The 27,453-nt window shown below is 43.5% G+C and overlaps 1 protein-coding gene across 1 annotated transcript; it reads left to right on the top strand.

Annotated features, from left to right (window-relative positions):
• The first annotated feature begins 251 nt into the window (after positions 1–251).
• Positions 252–26,486, top strand: LOC135385909 (carnitine O-palmitoyltransferase 1, liver isoform-like). Its single transcript, XM_064615525.1, has 18 exons — positions 252–486; positions 630–799; positions 4,568–4,722; positions 5,482–5,604; positions 5,774–5,988; positions 9,892–9,977; positions 10,067–10,171; positions 10,512–10,643; positions 11,159–11,213; positions 11,296–11,425; positions 13,471–13,604; positions 14,420–14,619; positions 14,806–14,959; positions 15,043–15,114; positions 17,326–17,486; positions 17,628–17,784; positions 22,677–22,793; positions 23,106–26,486. The coding sequence occupies exons 2-18, from the start codon at positions 675–677 to the stop codon at positions 23,292–23,294; spliced, it is 2,310 nt and encodes a 769-aa protein (XP_064471595.1). The 5' UTR covers positions 252–486; positions 630–674; the 3' UTR covers positions 23,295–26,486.
• Positions 26,487–27,453: the final 967 nt, after the last annotated feature.

Genomic DNA, 27,453 nt, shown 5'->3' with positions numbered 1-27,453 from the left:
CTGACAAAGGCCTCAACACCGAATATAAAATATATTTGCAAAATAAATGTAAACTGTTTTTCACACACACACACACACACACACAAAATCCGGTTTCGGGTACGCGTAACATGACAATTTAATCGGGTCAAGATTGAGTTGCCAATAAAATTTATCGGTCATGAACACAGGATATAAATCTATCACTTTACAAGGAATCAGATTTTGACATCTGCCGTGTTTTTGAAACGCGCCGCTAGGGCACTGTCATCTTCAATTTTCAAACAAGAGTTCATTGCACAGTGTACGTTGTGTGGTGCGGAAAATCAGCAATTGCTTTCTTTCTTATGGATGAACAATTCCTATAGGTTTACGTCCTGATGCGCTGTTGTGATAGCAAATGAGCGAAAGCAACCGCTTTCGTAGTCTTGCAAGGTTCACGTGATCGAAGTACGTCTCTGTTTCAGAGACATTGCCCTCCAACTTTCGCGCATAGCGTACAGCAAGGTAAGTGACTTACAGTCCCTTCTGGTTGCAAGGCATTTGATCACACAACGAGATTAATGCGTTAAGCGATCGGTCTCTTACATTTTTCAATATGTTCACGAAACTTGCGGTGTGAGCGGACGTTTTTCTGCTTCCCCCCTTAGCAACGAGGATCAGCTGTTTGAAGTGGGTCCCGACCAATACCAAGGATGGCTGAAGCAAGGAGTGCTGTTGCTGGTATAAAAATCCGAGATGTGGAAGATGAACGGCACTCTGTCGTGGTCTTTCTCAGGGAATGGACGAAAACGGTCCTCAGAAAATACCATCGTATCAAGTATGCGAATTTCCGTAACTATACCTGAAGCTCTAAGCATTCGACAGCGATTGTTTTCCTGGGGTCCTATTCTCATTCCCCTACCACCGATAGCTACGCAGTCAAAGGCATGTCGCTTGACAAAAACGTTCGAATGTGATCGGCGTCGAAAAGTGTGACGTTTTTGCATAATCACTGATACGTATATGTTTCGTGAGCGTGTTTCGGTATACGCCTACCACACCCATACCACCTGTACCTCTCATTTCTAACAGCTGACAATACCTTGCAGTGCTGGCAATGCCATGAGAATTGCTGAAATTGCTATATGAAACTTTCAAGAATTCCTGCAGCCTCTTGAAGTATACCATTAGCTGGTTGTAGAACTAATACTGGTTTACTTGCATTTTGCTCACAATGTGTTGCTAAGTTGGGATCACATCTTCAAAGGGTTATGAGCTACTGATCTGCGAGCACTTTTAATTAGTTACAGCTGACGAGCATACACTTATGGCTGACAACAAATTAATATTTTTGTCGTCTTTGAAACATCAATAAATTGGGAGACGTTAAATGAAAGCAGAAACCAGGTTGAAACCAATGTGCTTGGGCTACATTTTGAAATACAACGCAGTTCTGGCAATTACACAATTTCCTGGTCTGTACCAAAATGATATATGTTACAGGAAATCACAAATTTTTAGGATTTTTGTTAGCCAGCTGTTCTCGCTAAGAGAAGTGGAAGGAAGAGAAAGTAAGTTTTATGGCAGATATTATAAATAGCTTTCCATTCTTAAAGTAATTGCTCAACAGATGTTGCATACAGTGGCCTGGGAAATGGAGGACTTGAGAGCGGTCACATTTTGACAACACCTGTTCTGCCTAATTGCTGGTGAAAATAGAGGATAAGTCTCCTGAACAATCTCCAGAGTAAGATACAATTATCATGGCCCAACAAAAGAGAATGAAAGATTTACCTTGGATGAGGGTCCTGTGTCATTGTGATGGCAACAATTTGCACAAGGATAACTTTCACAGCTGTTGCTGCAGCACAATGTTTACATGCCTGATAATCAGACTTCATAAGGAGACATGTCATGTACTTCTATATTCACCTCAGGAACATAGAGTGGCCGAGTTTTCCTGATGTAAGGTGACAATGGCGAGACTAACCTCATTGCTATGACTTTTTAAAGGGTAGTAGCGCTACAAACAGCCAGCCATAGCATAGTTTTGATGTATTTCATTGCAAACTCTAGAGCAGCGTTTCTCGACCGGGGTTTCGCGAACAAGATACTGTTCAGCACCTGCGAGTGTAACTTGACCGCCTACCAATGCACGCTCTCGAACAGCCCCATTATCTGACTGTGCTCGACATTTGATCGTTGGCATTGGGATTGACATTGAAATCGCAGGACAAGGTTGCCGCGGCTGACAGTCATTGCAAAGAGTAGAGCCAGTAGCTATCATCTCGCATCGGTTGGCTCAACCTGCAGCTGAACACGACAATTTCTCCGCACCATGCTTTTGCTTTTCTCTTGTCTTTCGAAAGCATTACAAGCACCGGGAAAGTCGGAGCTACTTCGGAGAATTTTCGGAGCTACCCTCCTGCCCACGTTCAGTTGGCCGGATTTGCGAGCATCAACCTGCAATGCGTTACCTGCGGGAAAGCGCTGTGAAGCAGTTGAATTAGTCCGACCAACCTCAATCGACGTGCTGCGACAACATGATAAACCATTAAATAAATTATGATTAAATTAAATAATCAGTTAAACAGAGTAAAGAAATTTGCTACTTGTACGATATCTAGTTCGCCTCACCCACTTCTACACAGTTGCCCCAGCGAGGTTCCTTGAGGTCGTGCTGGCATGTTCATGGGTTCCCTCGAATAACATAAGTTGAAGAACCACTGCTCTCTGGAGTTTCCGAATCACCTCACAAATAGGTTCTCATTGTCATTCTTTTCTGAAAAGATGCGTTGGCACACAAACAGCTGTAAAGTTTATCACCAGATGTCCTGTGTATCAGTAGGGTTCTTTGTTTTCGGGTTTTATGATTTTTCAAATTCGGGAGGGAAAAATCGAGTGCTATTTAAACACGAGAGTTTGGGGAGAAATCGGGCACTACAATCTCTGTTTGATATGTAATTGGGGCATTTTCGGGTGAAATGAAAGGCATATGAAACAAGCCACTGCTGTGGCACTGGGACAAGATACAAGAATGTTTATAGTTCCGCTCGGAACTGGGGCAGTGAATGACCGTGGTATTCGTACACTGGCCCGAGCTCCACAAAAGCTCGTCTTTGACTCCTGCAGGAGGGGATTATAAAAGGAGGACAAGTAGGTTGTCACAAATAACTCTCTTTGCTGAGATTATGATTCACTTTTCTGACGGCTTACGTAGAACGACAAGTTGAAGCACCGCAAGGATTTTGGGTAGATATCAGGTTTTACCTGAATTCTTGAAAACTTGTTCAGGGGGAACTATACGGAAAAATCGGATTTAACCCGAAAACAAAGAACACTATGTATCAGGGACCAGGTTACACAAATGAAAGTACAACAGCGAGACAAAAAAATGCAGATATCTTTGCCCTGTATGTGCAAGCGATTGAGGTGCATGCAGGCACTTTATTATTGTATCTTTTCGTTTCGCTCTGCTCTAATTGTAGGATTTCACTTCGCAGAAACATGAAAATCCACTTTCTCTGTGAGCTCATGAGATCTGTGATCTAGTTCCAGTGTTAATTTCCAGTAATTTTACAAAAATGATGTGGAATGTACCTGTAATAGTAACAGTGATACATTTCATTGCACATGTGGTTGGTGGGGATACACCAATTTTGTGGATGGGTGCGAAGATAGGCAAGAATCCGTAAGAGTACACATTATGGATTCTTGCAGAAGTTCAAACAAATTTAACAACATTTAATAGGAACATAGAAGATTGATTACACATGACACTTGTATGCATGACAGAAGTAAATGTAAGTGCAAAAACTGACTAAATTGAGACTTCGGCATGTATTGCCATCAAAGGCATCAGAAAAAATTCCTCTCGAAAACATTCTCTCTCGAACTTGCAGAATGGTGCAAGGAAATGAATGGTAGAACTTTACAAGTTGGCGCCTGGATTGACTGACTTTCGTTTTGGGAGAGGGAAAATATGATAGGTTTACTGAGCACTGTGTACAGTACCTTTGCTCCATCCTGGAGATTTTCATTTCAGTTTACCATTGGCTTCAGTTTGCCTTTTGCTTATGCATGCATTGAAATACAGGGATGAATAATTATAGTGGTGAGAAAGTGCAGGTAATTGCAGGAAACTACAAATGGTGCACTTAGAAATACCTTGCAGTTAGAGTAAATGTGCAATATACAGTATACCATAAAACTAGAAAATCATGTGGGGCAGGATGAAGCATTGCCTGACTATGTGTATGTTATTGTTTGATTGCTGGCTTACTGTAAGTGTAGCTAAGACCTGTATATCAAAATATTTTGCAGTCATCAGAAGAGCTCTAGTAAGCAGTACATTCTTTACATAACTGCGTTGTGACAGATTATAAGGATTGTCTCCTCTCCATTACTATTATGTTATTTGTATGGTCATTTTTTGTATTCTTCTTTGTATTTATAACAAAAGAAACTCTAAAGAACATTTGGTCACATTCAGCAAACAAACCAGTGCACAGCACATAAATGCAGGTGGCCCATAGGACTGGGTGCTCGCTGATAATATCGGCTATCTCCCTAGTTTTGTAATTAATATTGTTTTTGTTTCTCAAAGAAATTCTATCAGCAATGGGATGTGGCCAACATCTGTACATAACCTTGGGATTCTTGGCCTTTGCGTCTTCCTCTTCATGCTTTCTGAGATTCACATTGCTGAATCCATCAAAGCGCTTTTCTGGAGCGCAGGGGATACCCTGCATGTTCCAAAAGGTAGGCTTCCGTATTATTTTTACCATTGACTGTAGAGATATAACGGGTGACATAGCCGTTATGGTGCTCCTGCATTGAAAAAAGACCTGTCCAGTTTAACCAAACCACTCTGGTTTGCAGAATGGTGTTAGCTCCTGATATTTGTCTTTGATTTGAATGTATAGTGCTATGAATCATCACGGCTGTGATCCCGTTGCCTTCATGTTCGAGATCATGCCAGTTGGAATGACACACTTTGTGCTGAAAAAATGTTTTACTTCCGTGATTTACATGTGTCTGTGCCCATGCCACAGGCACATGTACCCACACTATCTCTTTGCACCCGAATTATGACAATATGGAGCATCCATTTTGGAAAAAATGACTGGTCATACTTGGCTGACAAGAGTATCACACAATATGTATTTCTTCGTTTATTTCTAATTTATTTTTTCATTTATGAACCATTTTTCATGTGTACAATGAGTAAACTGGAAAAGTTACTACACAGTATTGTCTTGTAGAGGTTGAAGAGGACGGGAATAGGGGAAGGAAAAGAGGAGGTTGAAATAAACACTTTTGGGGCATGTTCTTCAGGAGAACGCTGGCAGATTTCCGCTGCTCCTTTAACGTACCTGTTGTGCATTATATGCCTGTATTGTTATATGTGGGGACCGTGACGTTATTCCTCACATTCCTACATGCCATTCCTACTGCACTTTGTGCTATGCCTCCCTATATGCTATGCCTCCCTCTTATTGAAGTTGTTGTTCCTTACAGGGCTCCCTGCCACACTCCGTGCCGTAATTGTGGCTAGTTTTCTTACAATTGTACTGTCACTGTTTCTTATGAAAGTTCGTCAGATTATTCTGCGGAGCTTGCTTTCTTATAGAGGCTGGATGTGTAAGTAGCATCAACGAAGTTCTTTTGAGATTTTGTCTGCATCTTGTTTGTATATCTTTAGGCAAGAATTCCTACTAGGAGCTTAGTATTAACATGTTTTGAAGATGCATTGTTGAAAGTAATTTTAGTAGTATAGTTGTCACAGATATTTGATATCTTGTTTCTTTAGACCAATCAGCCAACTCATCTGAGAAGTACACAACACTACTGTGGTGTGCATGTGTAAGAGTGATAAGTGGCTACCAGCCATCATTGTACAGTTGCCAACGTTCCCTCCCGAGGTTGCCCGTTCCACCACTACACGATACAATAGATCGTCTTTTAGAGTCTCTTCAACCAGTCTGCTCTCCAGAAGAGCTCAAACAGCTTACACAACAAGCAAGTGTAAGTAACATTTTGCAACAGGTCAACATGGTGAGGTCTTCATGTAGTCAGTGAGCAGGAGTTCTTTTTGACTGTTCAAGAACTATGTGAATATAACCAAGATTGCTATAATTACTGCCTGGACGTTTCATGTTTAACTTGAGGACACACACAAAACAGCCTACAATTGTTGATTGTTATTATTATTGCTATGTGTCCACAAGGGTGGATCCAGGATTTAAACTGGGAGGGGGGCCCAGCCCTGGACAGCATGCTACATCAATATTTAAGGTCGATTGAAGCACTAAGTAACGACAGAAACTGAGGAGGATGTCAGGAAATCTGGACCCCTCTCTAGATTTGCACCTGCATACTAAGCGGAGGGGTCCCCTAATCATACCCATGAGATGCCTGATTACTTAAAGATCTGTGTACTAAAATTTTATGATGTTATTGCCTCCTGCAATGTTTACTTTCCTTCAGGCAGTCAAACTTGACACAAAGTATCATTTACTGCTATATAATTAGTGGTAAAAACTTGTGAAGCCTTTCTATCTCATCAGGCAACAGGTATGAGTTTAATGCCTGACTTACAGTGTTTACAGTACAGGGTGACAGTATAATACAAGGTGAAGATATCTCGGAGCTGCGTTTGCGACTTTATTCGTGTGCATATTTCTTGGGGTATAGTTTAGTAATGATCCTATGGCTTCTAGGAAGACAAAATTATTAAAAATGCAGGCATGTGCCTGGTCTCTATTGCACTATTTTACGGACCAGAAATTTCCATGAACATGCACATATTTAAAAAAAAAAATAGCTACGAAATTAACTTTCTCCACAGCGGAGAGTCCCAGTCATCTATCTCCTGCCCTTATCCCACTACTTTAGTGCTTCCATTCCAATGGAACCAAGAAATTACAGCAACTTGTAACTATAAAACTGAATTCTTACACTTTCCAAGGTTTTTTACGTAATTGAGAAGTAAATATATTAGAAATAACCAGACCTCGGCAGTTTTGCCTTTCGCTCACTCAAGTTCACTCACCATCAGCCCAGTCCTCGGCTCGCTCACTCACAGGCAGCTCGGCTTTCGGCTTGCTCACTCATGCTCACTTACCGGCCGATCAGTTCTCGACTCGCTCACTCCCCAGCTGCTTAGCTCTCGACTCGCTCACTCACGCTCAGCTCTCTTTTGATTTTGATTTGATCACTCACGTTCACATTATTGCTTTCCATGAAGAATCAGTCATTGCGTCACCCTTGAACGAGCGCTGAGAACGCAGTGAGTTTCCACGGAGTGTATGTGCCATGGGCCGTTCATTGAGCGTGGCAAGATACGGTCCTTCTCCGTTGGTGAAGGTGAAAGCCATTCAGAAGCAATGGGCGCATCGAGATGCCTTCTGTAACAGGAGTTGACAGGGGCAACGCGTCACCCGCCCGTAGCATTCGTACAGTAATCCCTCATTACAACGAAGTCGCTTTATTTAAATTATCGCTTTATTCGAAGTTCCCCTGTGTCCTGTATAAAGTGCATGCAGGTTTAACCGGGTTATTCGAAGCATACTGTTGCCCGACTCCGCATTTTACTAAGCGCGAGCCAGCCCGTATGCCCCCAGCTCCCGCAGGACTCGCAGAGCGGTGGAGACGCTGGGCAGCGTTCTCTGCAACCGCTCTTTCCCTCGTAGAAAAGTGGCGAAAGTTTCACACCCTTTCCTCTTTCTTGCACGGAAAGGGTAGCACGCGCGTTCCTCCACTGTTTCCACTTCGCTCGATCGGCGTCTTGATCTCCGCGCAGTTCCTGCGTTTTCCAATTGCTCCACCGAAGATCCTACGGAAGTGTAAGTCGCACTAATTAGAGAAGTTGAAAAGGCTACCATGCCTTTCGTGGAAGGAGCTGGCGGCAGCTAAGATCGCAAATTGCTTCGCGCACGCCGGATTTTCTAGGGGTCGTGTGCACCATGAACAAGAGCACGTCCCAGACATAGAGGACTGCGACTATCTCTACAGGCGAGTGCATGAGCTCGTCGGGCATGAGGTGGACGACAACTTCTCTTCGTTTACACTTGAAGATGTGGACGTACCCGTCGTCTGCCCTACCAGGGACGAGGATATTGTGGACACTGTGATAGATGCGAAAGTGACGATAGTTCGGATGATGAGCCCGGGAAAGTTCCAACGACGGCTGAGACATGGGACATGCTCCGTTTGATCCTCAATAAAATTGAGTGCGGCAGTGGTAACGACGGCGTCCTGCGGTGCGTGCACAGACTGGAGCAGGCCCTCCTGGCAACCAACAAGGCTGTGCGTCAGACGCAGTTCACCTCTTTTTTAGTAATGAAATAAAAGTGCCACCATGCTGATAACTTCCCAAGGTATGTGTCCTTTGGGATACCGTTGTTTGCACGCAGTTGTCACCACTGGCAGCATTTTTAGCCGTTCCCGCATTTATCGAAATACCGCTTATAACGAATTTTTTTCTGGTCCCGACGACTTCGTTATAACGAGGGATTACTGTACCTTCATACAGAGACACGTACCTAGGCAGTTTTGACTCTCGCTCACTCAAGTTCACTCGCTGCTCGACCAGTTCTCGGCTTACTCAGTCAAGTTTCACTCATCACCCGCTCAGCTCTCGACTCGCTCGCTCACTCACTGTCCGCTCAGCTCTTGGCTCGCTCACTCACGCTCACTTGCAAACTCTCTGCTCGCTCACTCACGCTCAGTTGATTGGCCAAATTGAGCATGAGTGAGCGTGCTCATCAGTGAGTTTTGCAGAGGTGTGGAAATAACACACAAGCTTAGGAAGAAAGTGTGGAATACCACCAGTGTTGCCAAAATGGCAAACAAGCGTACCAGAGTAGCAGACTACACATTCGCAACTATTCGACTGCAAAAGCCGCAAATATGAGCTTGCACAAGTTGTGCCACATCCTCACGGGCATGCAAACAACGGTATCTTGGATACACCTTGCATTTGACAACAGCACTCCGCTGTCCTCCGGATGTCCAGGAAGTATCTATTAAGGGACATTCTACGTCAACTCTCTCAACGTCTTCCTTAGTCGCTCTTGTGCCATAAAGCACCAAAACACCACCTCTCAACGTCTTGATACGTAGTCAACCTTGCCTAATCTAAGCTCGGTCACAGTGGGTACACAGTCTACATAAACTTTCTTGACAACTTGAGTACGTAGTCACCTGGCCTAATCTCAACTCAGTCACGGCAGATGCAGTTTATGTCAACTCTTTCTTGACATGGTGAATACGCAATCACCTGGCCTAATTTAACATCTGTTGCGGTGGATTGCAGTCCTAATGTGTACCATACGTAAAGCCTAATCTGATGTAACCTCACTGGCGGGTGCACATTCTACATGAACTTGGTCTGGGACGTGCATAATGTAGAAAAATGTGGCCTTTGTCATTGAGACTCAACCTGTAAAACACAACTTGAAACGACACAACTTTTCCCCCGGATTCATTCATTTCTCTGTTTATAACTCCCAGTATTTCTTTGAATACTTTAATATTAAAGCTGTATTCCAGACATCTACACTAAAGACACGTCTGTTTCTGGTAGTAAAGTCCTTGGCATACAGTTCTCTATTTTACGGCACAGGTGGCCCTTAGAGATCCAACAACTCTCTTCTGGCTTTTGAAAAGCAGACCTGCTCATATTGTTGGGTGCATTGAACGTCCGTATACAGACGTCTGGCAACAATGATATCACCGCTAAATCTACACTTATCTTCTTATGTGCTGCCTGCTGCAGGATTGTTACTAAACTACAGCCGTTTCTTATTGTCCTTAGTCTCGGGACTTCGTTACAGATCTCACCTTGCTTGCTTTTTAACGGTTCTTACAGATATATGGCTTGTAAAGTTTAGTTAGCTCATTAATTCCTTGGTGTTAATATTACAGAAATTCGAAAGAACTTTGGGACCAACATTACAGCGGTTGCTATGGCTTAGGTCATGGATAACAAGCAATTACGTCAGCGATTGGTGGTGAGTACTTCTTGTAGCCATGCTAAAATGTTGTCAGTGCTTTTGACACTGTTTGACATTGACCATTATTGTAACTTCTGTTACCTTAGGGAGAAGTATATCTACCTCAGTGGAAGATCACCAGTGGCCATCAATAGCAATTACTATTGTCTTGACCAAGGCTACTGCCATCCAACTCACCTCCAAGTATCCAGGTAGAAACCAGAAATCCTGTTTTACAAATTGGCATTGCGACTCTCACTCTCTAGGTACATACTGGAGAAGTCAATTTTGATGTCTGTAATCTGATGCAAATAAGTCCCAGAATGCAGAACAGCAGCTGTATTATTTAACGACAAGCTATGTGTATTTGATTTTTACATACTGTATTGATCATTGCCATTTTGCATCTGGTGGCATTCTGGAGCCACTTGAGTACAAAAATGGGGATTACTTGTCACCTTGCTTTTATCACTTTCTCTTTTTGCTAATTTGCCCAGTCTTGTTTCTGATTTGATTCAATTTTGACACTGACTGTTTGATGTATTTCTGTAGAACTGCAGTGCTTATTCACAACTGCCTGGTCTTCAAACGTCTTATTGACAGAGAAGAATTACAGCCCCTGGTGCTTAGAGGCACAGTACCCATCTGCATGTCCCAGTATGAACGGCTCCTCTCAACTGTAAGGTAGGCTGTTTCAGCAAATTTTCGTTGTCCGCAGCATTCACGGGAATATTTGTTTTGTATCAATACAACTTTTCCACTGGGAAACATGCCCCTTATGCAGGGCTGGCTCATACAGACGTACACAGGGCTCCAAGCCCGAGATTGTGAGATATGAGCAGACTACAGAGTTTGCGCAAGCAGGCATGTCCAGTGCCAGTGTGCAGGAATCCAGCATTGAATGAACATAGGGGACTGTGTTATGAATGTGCATTAAACTGATGTTAAAGCAGGCTAGCAGCTAAAAAAAGCAATGAGGAATGCACTGAATCAGTTAAAAATATTGACAGGTGTATTAAAAAAGTTAGGATGCTACAATAAATTGTGAGAATTGAGACACTTAGATTTTGTGAATCTTATTTTTTGCATATTCGAGTGCCAGTATTTTTCTGTCGTCGCTACCGATATTTGGAGAAAAAGTGGCCGCACGAAATTTGCAAAAATGAGTACTACTTGTACAGTATGTACCTAATTTACAGGGTGCCAGGTATTGATTGCGATGAGGTTTGCCACTTCTCCACTACTGAGTCAAGGGTAAGTGTGGGCAGGATATAATCAGAATTCTTGCACTGGAACTGTGTTACATGGAAATAACATGAGCTCACTGTTTTTGCAGCATGTTGCAGTGCAACACAATGGAGCATTTTATAAGCTCGAGGTGTATGACTCCAAGAACCAAATTCTTTTTCCGACTACATTGGAGCACCAGTTAGAATGGATAATGCAAGACGCTGCTAATTATACTCGTATGTAACACAGTCTTACATTATGCATAACACCTTGTTTTTTCTGCTGCGGCAAATCTCAAATTCTGCGTCAGGGAATCGGAAATTCAGCAATTTCGTGCAGCAATTTTGGAAGTGCTTGACACTCCCTGACGGAGATATACGAATACAAAGTCTTTGTTAACTTGCATGGCATGGAAGTAAAGCGTCTACAAATCCAAAATACAGTTGTAGCTACGCATCACATGGCACTTTGTGCTGTTTTGCACTAGCGTAACATAGTTAACACTAACGTCAGAAAACAAATCTGGCACTTTCGTAGAATTCTGCAGTACCATACAGTAGAACCCCTTTGTAGTAAACTCTCTGGGACCATGATGATATTTTACTAGATCAGGAGTTTTATTATATCAGGTGTGCCATTGAATGTATGGGATTCTATCGGGACCGCAGTTCTCGTTTACTATAAGCCAAGTTTTACTACAAGAGGAGTTACTATAAAGAGGTTCTACTGTACTAACCTTTGAACCATAATTTTCGGTGTATAACACGCGTGTTATACACCGAAAATTAGGGTACAAAGGTACAAAGGTTAGCACGCACTCATAGATAACATGCACGGCCTATTTTTCCAACTTTTTTCGTGTATAACACGCGTGTTATACACGAAAAAAGTTCTGTAAAAACGTAAAAACGTGTATAACACGCGTGTTATACAGGAAAAAAGTTGGAAAAATAGACCGTGCTGTTATCTATGTTGTCTATGAGTGTGTGCTATACATTGACACATTTCCGCATAGGACCACCAGTGACCTTGTATAAAACGCATTGTGATGACGGGTCAAAACCCCGTTGAAATCAGCGGGAAGCGTGTTATGCATGACGCGTGCTGTACACCAAAAATTACGGTACTCTTGTTTCGCCAACTGAGAATGTTTAGCCGTGGCATGCGTCACCGTGAGGAACGCAGTGGATGGGATGTCACTGATAAGAGCAAAACAGTTGTAGTAAAGACAGGATAGATGTGAGCTTAACCAGTTTGGCCAACATGAGATGCATGGTATACGTTGGTTTTCCTCTCAGTTAGGTGGTGCAGGAAAGGGCGTTATACAGTAAAACCTTGTTAATTCGTATCGCACGGGACCGACGAAAATGTCAGAATTATCCGAATGTGGAATTATTGAATGGGCAACAAAATACGAAATGAACTTTGCGTTATCAACATACCTTTATTTGAAAAGAACTGTGAGAGTGTGGTTTGCTTTGTACCGGAGATTTGAGCCTTTAAAACAACTTTTCTGATAGCGGCCAAGTGCTGCACTGCTTTGGCACTGCCTGGAGCTCTGCAACAAAAGTCCTCCAACACAGCAAGGGCTGTTAATCCGCGGATAAGTTCGCGGATTAACGAAATTCCGCGGATAAGTCTGTGGCATTCTTTAAACCTTGCAAACCAGCCTTCCGATGCTTTGAAGGCTTCGATGCTGAATCTTGCCGCAAAGTTCTTAGCTTGGGTGCAGATCAGGGGCCACTCAGAGGAAGCTGTCCGTTGCACGAGTTCGTAATACAATGAAGAACAGCGTCTTCCAATTGTCATCCATTGTCTGCCATGTCAAAACAGCATGCAGGTAGCACAAAGACTGACTGATACACGTGGCTTAAAACGAGATATCGCTTCAAGATGGTGCCTGACGTCACCGTCACGGCGCTAATGACAATGGTGATGCGTCCACCACACCTTGCCGTTTTTTCTACCGTTTTGTCGTCCGCTGTGTGCTCCGGTGTGCTTCCCTCGAGCCGTAATTGTTGAAGTTTTCCGGTGCGCATGTGACTGCTACCGAATTAACGAGCGTTCGTTCCCATGGACTTGTGCAGACGCTTGCCGAGACTGCGCGGGTCGTCCGAATTATCCGAATTAACGGGGGTCGAATTATCGAGGTTTTGCTGTACATACAAGTCCGATACATCCTAAATTCCGTGCATTTTCACGGAATCACGGAAAAGTCGGGGCCTTAGTTACGCATGACAATGGAGTGAAATGATGCTTTTCTTTCTTCTCTCTCTTTCAGCTAGTGAAGCAGAGGCATCTTTAGCAGCACTCACGTCACTTGATCGCCCAACATGGGCAAAAATAAGGAACACATACTTTTTTGATGGTGTGAACAAAGAGAGCCTCGATGTTATTGAAAAATCTGCTTTTTTTGTAAGTTGTGTGTTACACTTGTTACTATAATTGTTTCCTATCTGGGATGTGCATCATCTTATCTTACGCTAATTCTTTCCTGGAGACTACTGCTCACCAAAAGGCAAAAATTTTGTGAACATTGCATTACATGAGCACGATGTAAGTGCACGAGGGAAAGAAAAAGGAGGCAGGCATACAATATTTGACCTCTTGCCAAGGGGCTGTGGTCAGACGAGTGGCGAGCTCTAGCCACATTGGCCATAAATCAAAATAATGTGGGTGGAAGAAAGTAAGAGTGGGCTCAGGGATGGACAAAAGTAGGTGTGCTTGTAACGCCCTTCAGTGGCACACAAAGTCGAGCAGTTTGTAACAATCGGCCCATGCGAGTATCCCAGTTGTAACTGTGGAAAACACATCGCATTGGGTTCATTCTGATCACATTGGTCGTGTGAACGGTGTACACTTAAGCGTCCTTGTGGAAGTGACAGCACTTCCTCTTCTTTCTACCAACTCATGTTGATCTCAGGTAATGTTCATTGAATGTGTGCACAGTAATTTTGCAATAGTGTGCTATCAATGTCCCATAATCAATCATATCCCATATCAATGTCCCATAAGAAGCAGACCATGTCTGTAAAAATAGAAAAAGAAATATGACTCTGTCCAAGTTGTGGCACAAGTCGTATAAGCATTTTTGTGTCACATCTCCACCCCCAAAGTGCTATAATTTTATCTCTTTGTTTACTGAGGAATCATCCTAGTAATATATGCTACAGTGTCAAAAACAAACACTGCAAGCAGTGTCTGATAACACCTGCACTATTTCCTGCCAGGTTAGCATGAACAATCTCGTACCTCTTGGTTTGACAAGTCGTGGCAAGTACCTTCTGCATGGAGATGGCAAGAGTATTTGGTTTGACAAGTCACTGAGTATTCAGGTTTTCAAAAATGCCACAGCTGGCATGAACTGTGAGCACAGCATGGCTGATGCTCCAGCTATGGCACACATGTGGGAGCATTCGCTGACCAAAGAGTAAGTTACCGTGCTTACGTATGTGGAATTATTTTGCCAAAGTTTTGACACATCTGCTTCGACTATGTTTGCACTAGAATTTTTAGGCCTCAGCAGCCCATGATAACCCCGAACAGAGATATTAAAAACGTTTTCCTTCTACTGTCGGAGCATCGCTTTCTTACACTAACGTGTGCTTTCCAACAGAGTGCTTGAAAAATTATATGACGAGTCAGGAAGGTGTATGCCCCCAAGCAAGAAGGACAAGCAGGGTGCCATTCGTAGACCGCAGAGGTTAGTTTGGGACATCTCTCCTGAGCTTGCAAAAGAAATTGCTGATGCTCTTGCAACTGCACAAAAGGTGGGTACTAAATAAGCTACTCTGAGCACAACTGCATTGGAGGACCACATTATAAGTGTGCACATGTGCATTCTGAATTGCAGAATAATGACGACCTAGATCTGTGTATCAAAGACCATGATGCATGGGGGAAAGGCATAATGAAAAAATGTAGGGTGAGTGCTGCTGCTACTTGAGATTACAAGGAAATAATCTTGGGTTCTACTGTCTCTTTCTGCTTCTTTTTGCAGTTGGTATGGTTTGCAAGATATGATCTTCTCAATGGCATAATATAAAGAAAAACAAAAACAAGGCTTGTAGGTTGTGGTGGTGGCACTGCTGAAATAGCTTGCCGTTGTCGGCCTTACAGAGGTGGGCAACGTCATGACTAACGCTTTGCTGGAATGTGCGTCCTGGGCTGACTTCAAAGGGAACTGTGCAAGACGTCAGCCCAGGACGCTTGTAGGACACCACATACACATGCCAGTGTGCTCAATGAGTAAGGCCCCTGGTTTTCTGCTGCGGCAAATTCAAAGTTCTGCGGCACTGACATGCAAATTCCGCGATTTTCCGTGGCAAGCAGTCAATGGCTGCTTGAAATGGGAAATACTTTACTTGCTCGGATAATGTGGGAACCAAAAATTTTCTTTTTTTTAAATTACAGGTTGGAAGCACTGTTGTGGCTCAGCATTACATACATGATATCTTGTATTCTCCTCTGACAAAGAATGCTGTCTGTTGCCTGCAATCATTTTATACCTGCTGAAAGATCTTTCAACATCTACAGAGGTTATAGGAACTTTATAGGAAGATTATACGAAGGAGCTTACAATACATGCCCTGTGGAAGTTGCATCTTTAGGACACCCTTTTTGTTTCTGGGTTGTAGGCATTATTTAAGTGTAAGGCAAACTCCAAAACATCAAATCAAAATCCCCCACTGCTACTGCTAAACTGCACACGGGAGGGCCGCCGCCGCCCTTTCCCCAGGTGGAGTATGCACAATACACTTGTGATAACGCTATCTTATGCCAAACTACAATCTGTCTGTGTTGGTCCTGCAGCATGGACAATTTCGTAAAGCAGGCTTCACCTCATGCAGGGAAGCGTCAGGTGAAGCCCACTTTCGGGAGGTGTCGTTCATATTCTGCGAATAGCCGGATATTCGGCAATCCGAATGTTGGGTATTCGATTCGCGGATGAAATACTTCGAGTGATTGATATTTGATTCGAATTCGAGAACTCAAATATCCGCACACCCCTAAAAATAAGGGATTCCGTGAAATTCCGTGCCAAACGAAGGATTCCTCGATGAACTCCGGATTCTGCGATATTTCGTGTAATCGCGGAAAACTTGGGGCCTTACCAATGAGCCTTTTCCTGTGTGTTTGTCCTAAAGTGGGAGTTTTATACATACCTATAAATGGAGAAGAAACAAAAAAGTGTAGTGTTAAGACAAGTCTGAAAAATTGTTATTGAGGATGACCTGTTCTGCTTTGACTAGCTACATGCAGAAGACAAATTCCTCACTAGTTGTACTAGACCAACTACATGTACTACATCCTCACTTAGGATGTACAAGAGATTACGTAATTTCACTCGTACTGGCCGTAGGGTTGTATCTTTTAGACGTGCGGAAAAAAAGTTCTGACTTAAAAGCAGCACCCTCCCATGTGCCGCGACTAGTACGCCAGGGAAAAGTCGGGCTTCATGGGGAATGTCCATGCAGATTGCAATAGAATGATTCCCTTCTTTGCGTGAACATGATTTTGGAATGCATTCACACGTACGCTGTCAGTGTTGGCACTTGAATTGACATAGACCTACATAGAAGAAGAATTGATATCGGCATTGTGTGCTGACCGCTAAGAAACTTTATGAAAGTGCCTACGGTCTGGAACAGATGTGGTTTGGACTTCATTACAAAAGTGGAGCGGAGTGGGGTACCACTTCAGTGACTCTCACTTGGAAAGCCGGTGCCGAAGAGTTTTCGTAATTTTTGAATACGTACATATTATGTACCGACGTAAAAACTGAAGGCTGGGATGCATGGCATGAGCTGCCTGTGTCATTCCAGGGGACCTCCCTTATCATCCCCATTGGTGGAATGAAAGGTCAGTTACCATCAGGAACACATGAGCCACAGTGGTAAGGGGCTCTTGGGCCACGTCGGCACATCACCTTCAGCGGATAAGCAACAACAGAATGGCATACGAAAACTTTTTTCAGCAGATAATCTATGGATTATGTGTGTGAAATTGTCGTACTACATGCATGACTTGTTGTTAGATGCACTACTACTCTACTACTTTTGATATTCTCAGTGCATTAGAGATGAAGCTGTTGAGTGAATATAAGTTATGACACTTTGTGATGTCCGGTTTTCAGGTTTCCCCAGATGCCTTCATGCAGCTAGCCTTACAATTAGCATATTACAAGGAGAACAAAAAGTTTGTTCAGACATATGAGGCAACCATGACTCGACTATACTTGAATGGCAGGACTGAGACCGTACGATCCTGCACTAGGGAATCATCAGAATTTGCAAGGTGAGCAACTGCAGGCATACATTTTCACTGGCATAATTAAGTACTGTGCACTGAGACTTTGAACGGTTGTGCGTTCTTGGGAAAGACGATTGCTGCTCACAGTTGGGGACTGAATGCATCATATGACTCTTTTATTGTTAGAGCCATGGTGGAAAACAATGTCAGCAACGACGAAAAGATTCGGTTACTGAAAAAAGCTGCTGAAAAGCATGTGCTTCTATTCAGGGATGCCATGAGTGGTAAAGGAGTAGATCGGCACCTCTTTGCTTTATATGTGGCCTGCAAGGGACTGAAATATGTAAGTGCATAGAAGTGCACAGCACATATGTGCTGTTATATCAGTATTGATTGGCACAGGATACATTTCTTGTTTCGTGCCCTGCAAGTTAAACAGTCACCATCTGCATTCGGAGATGGTAAACATCTGGTTGAAGTGCGTGACAGTCTTACCATACTAGGGAATTGCCCAGATAGCAGTTGCATGTCAGTATACATAACTGTGTTACTGCAGAGGTCTCTGGGGACTCACCTCAAAATTTTGGTAGAATTGGGTTCTCATTGCTCACTCTAGCATAGCTTCATTCATTCATTAGCTTAGTTTCATTAGTCACTATAATTGGTAGCATTATTAGGTATCAATTCATGTGTATGAGACCAGGAATTTTTAACATCACGTAAAGATATGTTTCTACTTTTGTAACAGTAAAGAATAGCAACAACAGCAAGAGTGCAAAAAATTCATTGTGGGGTGTACAGAGAAACATTTTTTTTTACGTGACTCAAGTTATCCCATTCAAGATGTCTCACTGTGATGACACAGGTTTTTTACACTAGACATGAACCTGAATACACAGATGCGTGCAAGATGCATGTACATTGTTGAACGTCAATATAATGGAACTCACAGGAATCGCGATTTCTTTCGCTGCATCGAATATTTAGTTGTACTGAAATGGAGGAAATTTGTAGACATTTATGCCGTGAATTGTGCAAATGCGGCCAACATAAATGTGTAGTGCAGTGAGATGGTACAATCACAGAATTTTTTAAAACTGCCCTTATACATAAAGTGTCACATAGGGCTGTGCAAATAGTAAAGACATCGAATACAAATATTGCAAATATTTGACTTCGAATATCGAATCGAATAACGACTTCAAGTACGTAGCCCAGTTTACTGCAACATGTACATACAGCACATACAACCACATTTGGTAATCACAGAAATATGGAGGGAGGCATCAACTATGAAAGGATGAGGAATAAAGGTCGACACTGCTACAGTTTCACAGTTTCACTGAAACGTCGGTGTAAATGAGCTCATTGTAAAGTTCCTCAAGGGCAGACAGTGTAATTGATGCAGTGTGACTGTCCCAGAGTCAGGCTTTTCACATTATGGACTGACTCTAAGTCACGTGCCACATCTTCAACAGCAATATCTTGAGCTCAATGGTAGATATGTGAGGGTAGCAAGTCAGACTCAAAAAGCTAAGGTTTGCTCGCGCAATGCGCGCTAGTCTCGTCGGCTACATCGCACTGAGTACCATCATTCCAGTTACCTTTTGCGTCAAAGCTGCTGCTCTCTCACGTGACAGCGGCCGCTTTCGGTTTAGGATAGCTGGGACACCTCCCGTTATATTCACAAATGCAGCTTTCAAGAACTCTCGAGAGAGAGACTGGGTGTAGTTCAGTATGGTCGTGCAACGCAGATGCGGTATTTTGCAGTCATCTGGGGAATTTGATCGCAAGCATTGTCGCTGTCACCGGCGATTTGCACGTCAAGTGATCCTTCCCGTTTGGTGTCGTAATGTTTATACGCTGCACGACGCACACACAGCCTTCGGTGTGTATGTCATTGGACTATCCTGACACTGATTCCTTGTTCAGGTGCAGCATTCAAATAGTATCTCAATCAGACGCACAAGAATGGCGAAACGAAACAAACACACACATGCGCATGCAATCCGCGCGTGCCGCCGCTGTTGCATAGTTCTGTATCCTACAAATTTTATTCATGCGCCGATGCGTTCTATATGGATTTCTCACATAAAATTTCAGCAATCTATTGCGTGTGTTTCGTTCGTGGAGGCTCGTTAACAAGAGTGGATCCAGATAACACGCACCCTGCGGAACTGGCGAGAACCCGTCAAGAAATTGTTTGCGGATGCGCATGATAATTTATATGACGCCGACGTCACGAACACAGAAAGCCCGAATGTTTACGAATATCTCGAATATTCAAAAATATATTAGATGTATTCGAAAGCTACAAATAAAGAATCGCTGAATGGAATCGAGTACGACAACTGAAAATATTCAATTCGTATTCGAAACGTTGAATATTAGCACAGCCCTGGTACGTTTTATGAAAGTACGAACACTATTCAACATCGCAATGAATGATACCGAACAGGCAAGCTACGGTGTGTGCCATGCGCATCACTCGTACTTGCTCTGGAAACTACACTCCACGAATCGGTTGTGGCCACTGGTTGCGGCACGTCAGTCGCTTCCCTATCCCGCCTCCTCCTCTCCAGGAGCCCGATCTTCAACTTGTTGTTATCCCCATAACGCACGTTAAAGGGGTTGGGACACTTTCGTGGATGTGGTTCATTACTAGAGCCTGAAGTTCTCGGGAAATATTTTTTTCGAAATTCGGGGGGGTAAAAATCGGGTAAATAAACGTGTGCACTAAATTCATGCGACTTCGGGTGGAAAAACTTCCAGTATGCTAAATTAGGTGAGAAATCGGGCTCAGCTACTCGAACTAACTGTAGTTGTGTGGTACAAACGGTGATGTAACTGCATCTGCTGCCAAACCATTACGTTAGTGCCTTCCTACAGATGTCCCAGTGAGGGCAGTTTGCCGGGTAAAAATCGGGTTTCACCCTAAATAGGAAACCTTCGATTCGGGGTGCAAATTTGGGGAAGAATCGGGTAAAACCCTACAACTTCCTGCTCTGTTCATTACATCATGGGCACATTGTACCGCACACCAGAATACAGAGGAAAGAAGAATCATTCTTCTACGTGTCATACTTAGCGAGATAGAAGCTCTCGAACATACTCCCGAGCAAAGCGCAGACGCCACAGAGCTCCAGAGCTGCGTCCATATTCATTGACAGCCATAAGCACGTGACTTCTCGTGCGTTGCCTTGCTGTCGGCAGCAAGGGCTGTGATGTCAGAGCTGCATGAGTTTCTATATTCGCGGAGCCCATTTTCTCCGCTTCTATTACCCTTTTCGCTGTGAAACTTTCAACGCAGGCTCACATCAGTGCAAAGAACAGCCTTTTACGTTGATCCGGGATAACCTGGGATGACCTGTTGCAACCCTTTTAACTGCATCACTTCGCCCATGATACGCCATGAGCTCTTGTGCGTGCCTGCCAAAACGGCTTTGGAGTGCGCAAACTTTAAATATAGCGATAATGCTTGCTGTGTCTTAGTTCAAGATCGGGGCCCAGGTAGAGTGCTGCTGGCTACCCTGCAACGCAAGCCTTATCAGTTGCGGTCGCTACAGGAGACTATCCCTTGCAAACAAAGAATGGTTGAAGACGGGGATGCAAGGGTCGTTCAAGGTTGACCGACACTTTTGCTTGCGAAAAATCGGGGAGTAAATGTAATTGAGTAAAACTTTTGGGGGACAAAGTGCAAGCCTTCTCGGGTCAGCAGCACATGCAGCAGTGCACTTTCGGCAGAGGCAGCTGTCATGGCGGCGAGCAGTGTGTCTGTAGCTGTGGAGCAGCGATGTATAATCAAGTTCCTTGTGAAGGAGAACGTCAGACCAGCTGAGATTTTGCAAAGATTGCAGGCACAGTATGGGGAACAAACTGTGTCAACGAGAAGCGCGTATGAATGGTGAGATAGTTTGGCAAAGGACGGGATATGGGGGCGAATGAACCACATGCACACGTTTGTCTGACTGCATTCACGTCAGTGAACATTGCAGGTGTTTAACAAGCCATGTTCGAAAAACGGTGAGTAACAGTGCGGGACATTGCAGCCCAGTGTAATATTAGTGCCTGCAGTGTGGAGACCAATCATTCACGAGCACTTACTGTTCTGCAACTAGAACTGAACTCTACTGTTCTCACTTGTGACCAGAAGGAAACGAGCATGGCAGACTCTGAGCAGCTGCTGAACTGGTTTCAATCCGAGGGGGACAAATTTTTGGAGGCAATCATCACATGTGATGAAACCTGGATGCATCATTTCACCCCAAAGACAAAAAGAAACAACATGGAATGGCGACAAAAGGCTTCCGAGCCGCCAAAGAAAAGCAAGATGCAGCTGTCTTCTGGGACATGTAGGGTGTCATCGATGTAGACTTCTTGAAGCAAGGGGTTAGGATTCGTGGCCAGTACTACTGCACGTTGATAAAGTGTGCCGTGTGAGATGTAACTTGTGTTGTCTAGAAGGGTCATTCTTCGTCTTGACAGTGCGCAGCCTCACACAGCCGAAATGTGCTGGGCGATTGTGCCCGTTGTCCCTTACAGCCCAAATTTAGCTCCAAGCGATTACCATTTGTTTGGGCCCTTTAAAGAGCTCCTTGGAGGAAAGACATGCCACACAGATGAAGCTCTCCAGAAAGATGTCCTGCAGTGGCTACGATGGCATCAGACTTCTTTTTATGCCAATGGCATCAAAGAGTCTCCACAGCGATGGCAGCGGTGTCTAGATGCACACAGTGAATACCTACTTTGAAAAACTGACGTAGCTTGGTGCTTCCCGAATTTTCCATTGTATTTAAAGATATAGACGTCTCGGTCGACGTTGAATGACCCTTGTAGGATACATAGAAACACCGCAAAAAAGAGCAAGGGCTTGTCGCTGCGCCGCACAACATGCACGTACGCCTTTTACCTGTTTCTTTTACCCTTGGGCACGTGTTAGGGATGGAGTAAATGCTGTTTTGGAACTTTTCTTTCATTGTATATCCAGATGTCAGCTTAAAACTCCTTCGTTCTGGCGAGAGTTAATATACATGGTTTCCTATGGCGGCCTGACGGCGAACGTCAATTATTTCGTTATATCACGAATTTTGTTGTATTGCATTTCAGTGCAACAAGATTTGATACATATTAGTATAAATGTCAAGCTTGTATGGAGGCTTGTATGGAGTGACCTGTTTTATTTTATATATTCATCTGAATATGTATACTGATACGCACTGTTTTTTAATGCTACAGGAAAGTGAGTTCCTTAATAACGTGATCATGCGACCGTGGACGCTTTCAACGAGCCAGACCCCTCATACGCAGCTAGACTACTCTCCAGACGCCGATCTTGAAGTCTTTGCGAATAAGGTGAGGGCAGTGGTTAAGCAGGTATAACCACTTGTTTACTGTAGGTGTGTCCCTTAGTACCTGGCGCAAGGCTAAGAGTACGAAACGTTTTTCTTTTTTCTCACACTGTGCTACTGTGGGCAGTTGATGAGGTGACTGTGTTAAAGGATCTGCAGCTCCTGCCCGTTTTTATTTTGACATGTTATCACGGTGCAAAATACTGTACCCACCAATTTTCTTGCACATGCTTAGCAAAGTGATATGCATGACATGACATGCAGAAGTGTGGAGTGAGTGAATGTAGAAGGTATAACATTTCTTTTATTGGGACAGGTATCACCGGGAGGGGGCTTCGGACCCGTTTCAGATGAAGGATATGGCATATCCTACATTTTCCCAAACAACTCAAGAGTATTTCTCCATGTCTCATCAAAGAAGTCTTGTGCGGACACAGACTCAACCAGATTTGTAAAGACTATAGAAGAGAGCATGGATGAAATGAAAGCCCTGTTTGGCTTCTAGAGACACTTATTTGGGCACAAAATTACTGGTGGAGGAATTGGTGCAAGTGTCGTCGCAGTTCCTCAGTAAAGTGCGATGTTTGAAAACCAAGTGCACAGAACAGTACTTTTGGATGCCACAAGTCGCAGGGGCAACATGCCCTGATAAAATTTTGATGCAATGAATCTAATACTTGGGAACTCTCAGAAGATCTCAGGATGCTTATTTTATAAGGATGTGCTGTGCACACCCAAAAAGAGGATGTACAAAAGGTGTGAATGAAAAGTGTCTTATAATGCTATGAAACAATTCCTACATTGTCATCACAGCACTTTTGTCATAGCTGTTTTGACGTTTGCTTACATGCCACAAATATCCAAAGATAAGTTATAGTTGTAATCACAGTGAAACCTCGTTAACGCATACCTGTCGGGGACGCAAAAAAACAACGTACTAAGTAGTAGTACGGCTTAACCAAAAACTCAAAATACAAGTCTACGTACCTGCCTAATGGAAGAAAAATGGAACATGTTCCACAAAATGAGAATAGATATCGCCGTTTATTCACTTTGCAACAAGATGGTCCGTTATTTTCGCTTCATGCCGAGGCGGCCTTGCAGCAATGATCGCGGTTTCAAATCCACCAACATTACTGGCGAGCTGTTCAAGAAGTCCCCGTTTTCTGGAAACTGCTCGATGGTATGGATGATGTCCAGTTTCTCCTTGATGTTCAGGACACGGAGCCGTGACATGGCGCTCTCCCACAAGCCAACACAAATGACAAAGAAGTGACAAACGAAACTATAGAAGGGGAGGAGGTTCGGGGGCTTCAGGGCCTACTTGCCCTCTCCACTCTGCGGGAGAATGACCTCTCCTCCTCGCAGGAGTGACGTATTGGCCTCGCCCTCTCTCTAGAAGAGCCACGTGCTTCCAAATCTGACTTTTGTTTGTTTGTTTTGTTTGAGACTTCATGTTTGTGTCTGTCCTTTCGTGTCCCCTAGTCTCGGGGGTTTTACATTATGCAGCCAAATCTTCGTTCTTTGTAGGGAAGGAGCTAGTTTTTTTGTTCTACACGGTCTGTTTCAGGACGAAAAGTATGCATTAACCGATATTGAGGCTGTGAACAGCTACAGCTTAAGCGGGTAGCAAATACATTAGTTTCAAATGGAGTCGCGACGGGGATTCAGCGCAACTACTGCTTAAGCGGAATTACGGCTTAAGCGGTTACGTATTAACGAGGTTTCACTGTATTTTGTCTTCAACATATGACCAGTTTAATGATATTCTGTCTATTTTAGGTGTTTTATGCTATTTGTTAGGAGACACTGAACATACTTTTTACCCATTTTTTTCTTTATTGCTGCACCAGCAGTCACAGTCAATGCAATCATTGTTTTAAAATATATGTTACTTAGTGATACAGTGTCAGTTTTGTATAACCATAACTTTCATATGAAGGAGAAGGCTCAGGTCTGAAGCCGCTGATGCTTCAGACATAGTCTGTTCTTCTGCTATCCTTCAAGAGTCTCTGTTCAAGATATTGATGGCTCTCAAACTGTGGCTTCTGCTTGAATTGACCTTTACTGGATTGCTGGGTTTTCCATTTTTCGGTGTAACTTTGATATGTAATGTGTGTGCATCTGAGTTACATGATACTTGGTGTTCACATGTGTGATGGTGCATTAGGGTCACTTAATAGGTCTTTCCTGAATTCAGTGCACGGTAAACACGAGAATTCGCAGTGCCATGGGGCATGGTACGTAACGTACTTGTCCACAGCTAAGCGATGATATCTTTGATGGGTGTCTGAATTATTTTTTGTAACAAATGTAAAAATTTGCACCTAATGAAACTCAACAGGGTGCCCAACCCAAGGTGATCAAGTTGAGCTGTTTTTAGTCGGAGGTACAAAGGAGGTTTTGCCAAGTAGAAGTTTGGTAATGGGTAACAAATTTACTTTGCCCTTTCCTTTTTGGCTAGTGAAGTCTTTAGAGCAAATACCAGGCAAAGCTTAGGTTTTAACACAGAGGCATTGTCGACGACTTTCAGCCCACTGTCAGACATATGTACAATATGCGACATACTTTTCTGGAATCAACAGCTTGCGATTTATTCTGTCTTGCAGGATAAATACACAGGTGTTGCAAGAATGTTTCTTCCAACTAATAGACACGTACGGCATGCTACCCAGTACGTGTTTATTAGTGGAAACAAACAATCTTGCAGCGCCTGGAGATTCCAGGACGGATAAGCCGCAAACAGCCGATTCCAGACAAGTATGTCGCAAGCTGTACATTGTGTCACTTGTTGCAACTTCTCCCACTGGGCTGAAGTGAAGAGCTGCTCGAATACACATCACTGAGTGCTTACCAATGTTGCTGGATGCAGGGGACGTGATTGAAGCTGTTGCATTTTTTATGGAGCAGCATTTTGTGAAATAGCTACATTATTTTCATGACAAATTGGTGCTATTCTGCTTTGGAGATGGAATAGTGCACTAAGACATAAATCATTCAGACATGAATGGAGTGGTGTGTGGCACTAAACTTCAGAAACCACAGAATATTGTTTGCAGTTGACAAGTTTTCGTGATGCTTCCACAGACTGGGGAACACCAAGATTATCAAAATGGCAATGTACTTCCAGAAATTCAATATTCAACTTAAAGAGAGTGTGTTGGGTGGTGAGGGGTGAATCTCAGCTCCTCCTCTTTTTTTTTTCTTGTCGCTGACCCTATTATCCTGGCGGTGCAAGCTGTCATTCCAGAAAAGTAATTGTTCAGGAACAGCTAAATCTCTGCTAATTACATATTATGAGGAGGATGACTCCAAGTGTATCATTGTGAAGAATGGTGTGGATGAATGAAATCACCAAGGTGTCAACTGCACCCTTCATAAACATTAAGGCACTTTGGGCTGTGCCATTAGTGTTGATCAAGACTCACTTACACTCAAGAGTCTTACTCTTTTTATTTTTGATCAAGAGGTTTCCATGAATAAGAGCATGGTGTACATGTTAGATCCATATCTGTAATTGTGCCATTTGAAAGTGAATTATTTTGTACACATCATTGTTCCACATGGCTTCTTATAGAAGTTTGAAATATCTCGAGCTTACCTGCTGAATTCCTATGACAGTTTTGTACAAGATGTGTCAGGGTGACAGCTTATTTCTTTAATAAAATTTTTTGCCTGTTTCATCTAATTAATGTGCTCTCAGTGTGATGAAAACTTGACTCAGATGCTCAGACATAACACAACACATGGTTTATTTCAATGTGTCACAAGGCTGTGTGGCAGTGCAATACAATACGGTCCACATTTCTCACGGGAACACACACATTACAATCCACGTATTGCACTTTGTCCGAGGGTGTGCTGAACAGTTCTCTGGCCGACCCACTTGCAGGGGCGCGTTCCTCGCCGCTACCTAGTTTCGCAAGTTCGCGTTCGCTTCGCCCTCGTCAGCGCTATGGCACAGGCCGTCCAATGGCCATGGTGCAAGCGTGTGCGTGGCGGATAAAGTATTCTGTTCTTTTATCGTCCATTTGCTGCTTGTGTTTTATTCGCTATCTCTAAAGCTTTACGAAAATATTGCACGAAAGATATAATATATGTTAAGTGATGAAGTTATTGCCGATAGTTATACTCAGAATCGCATTGGGTGGAGGGGTGCCTTTTTACCGAGAGGGGATCAACCTGTTCTCGGCCTGACAGAGGAGGAGGTGGCTGCGGTGAATGAAATCGCTTTCCAACATATTCAGCGTCTGTATTCACACATTCCGTGCATCGCCACAGCAGCACGGTGCAGGTGCCCATTTTCCTGATGGAACTGGATCTCCTCGGACATGCCGAGTCGTATGGCTTTGATGGCGTCCCGAAAGCGATGACTCAGGTTACAGTATACCTTTAGAGCTGTGCAGTTGCGGATCCAAGTTGGGGGGGGGGGGATCGCCCCCTCAAAAACGTCAGTTTATACATTGGATTTCCCTCTCCCTCCTTCCCCACTACGCGCACCGACAAAGAAACCGCCCCCCCCCCCCCCCCCCCCAAACCGAGGGTCTGGATCCGCCCCTGGAGCTGTGACTGATGTGGAATAGGAATAAGTGTTAGTTATAAAACGAACTGCTCGGTTTTGTACGGCTTCAATCGCTTCAGATTTTTTTTCCCGTATTTTTGTG

This window comes from Ornithodoros turicata, chromosome 2 (assembly GCF_037126465.1).
Source record: "Ornithodoros turicata isolate Travis chromosome 2, ASM3712646v1, whole genome shotgun sequence".
Taxonomy (NCBI): domain Eukaryota; kingdom Metazoa; phylum Arthropoda; class Arachnida; order Ixodida; family Argasidae; genus Ornithodoros; species Ornithodoros turicata.
This window is presented reverse-complemented; position numbering and strand designations above follow the sequence as displayed.

Excerpts from the sequence above, each read along its gene's own strand:
- LOC135385909 (XM_064615525.1), top strand. The coding sequence starts at position 675 with ATGGCTGAAGCAAGGAGTGCTGTTGCTGGTATAAAAATCCGAGATGTG. Across the intron at positions 5,989-9,891 it reads AGCTTACACAACAAGCAAGT|AAATTCGAAAGAACTTTGGG; the intron begins GTAAGTAACATT and ends TTAATATTACAG. Across the intron at positions 11,426-13,470 it reads AGACGCTGCTAATTATACTC|CTAGTGAAGCAGAGGCATCT; the intron begins GTATGTAACACA and ends TCTCTCTTTCAG.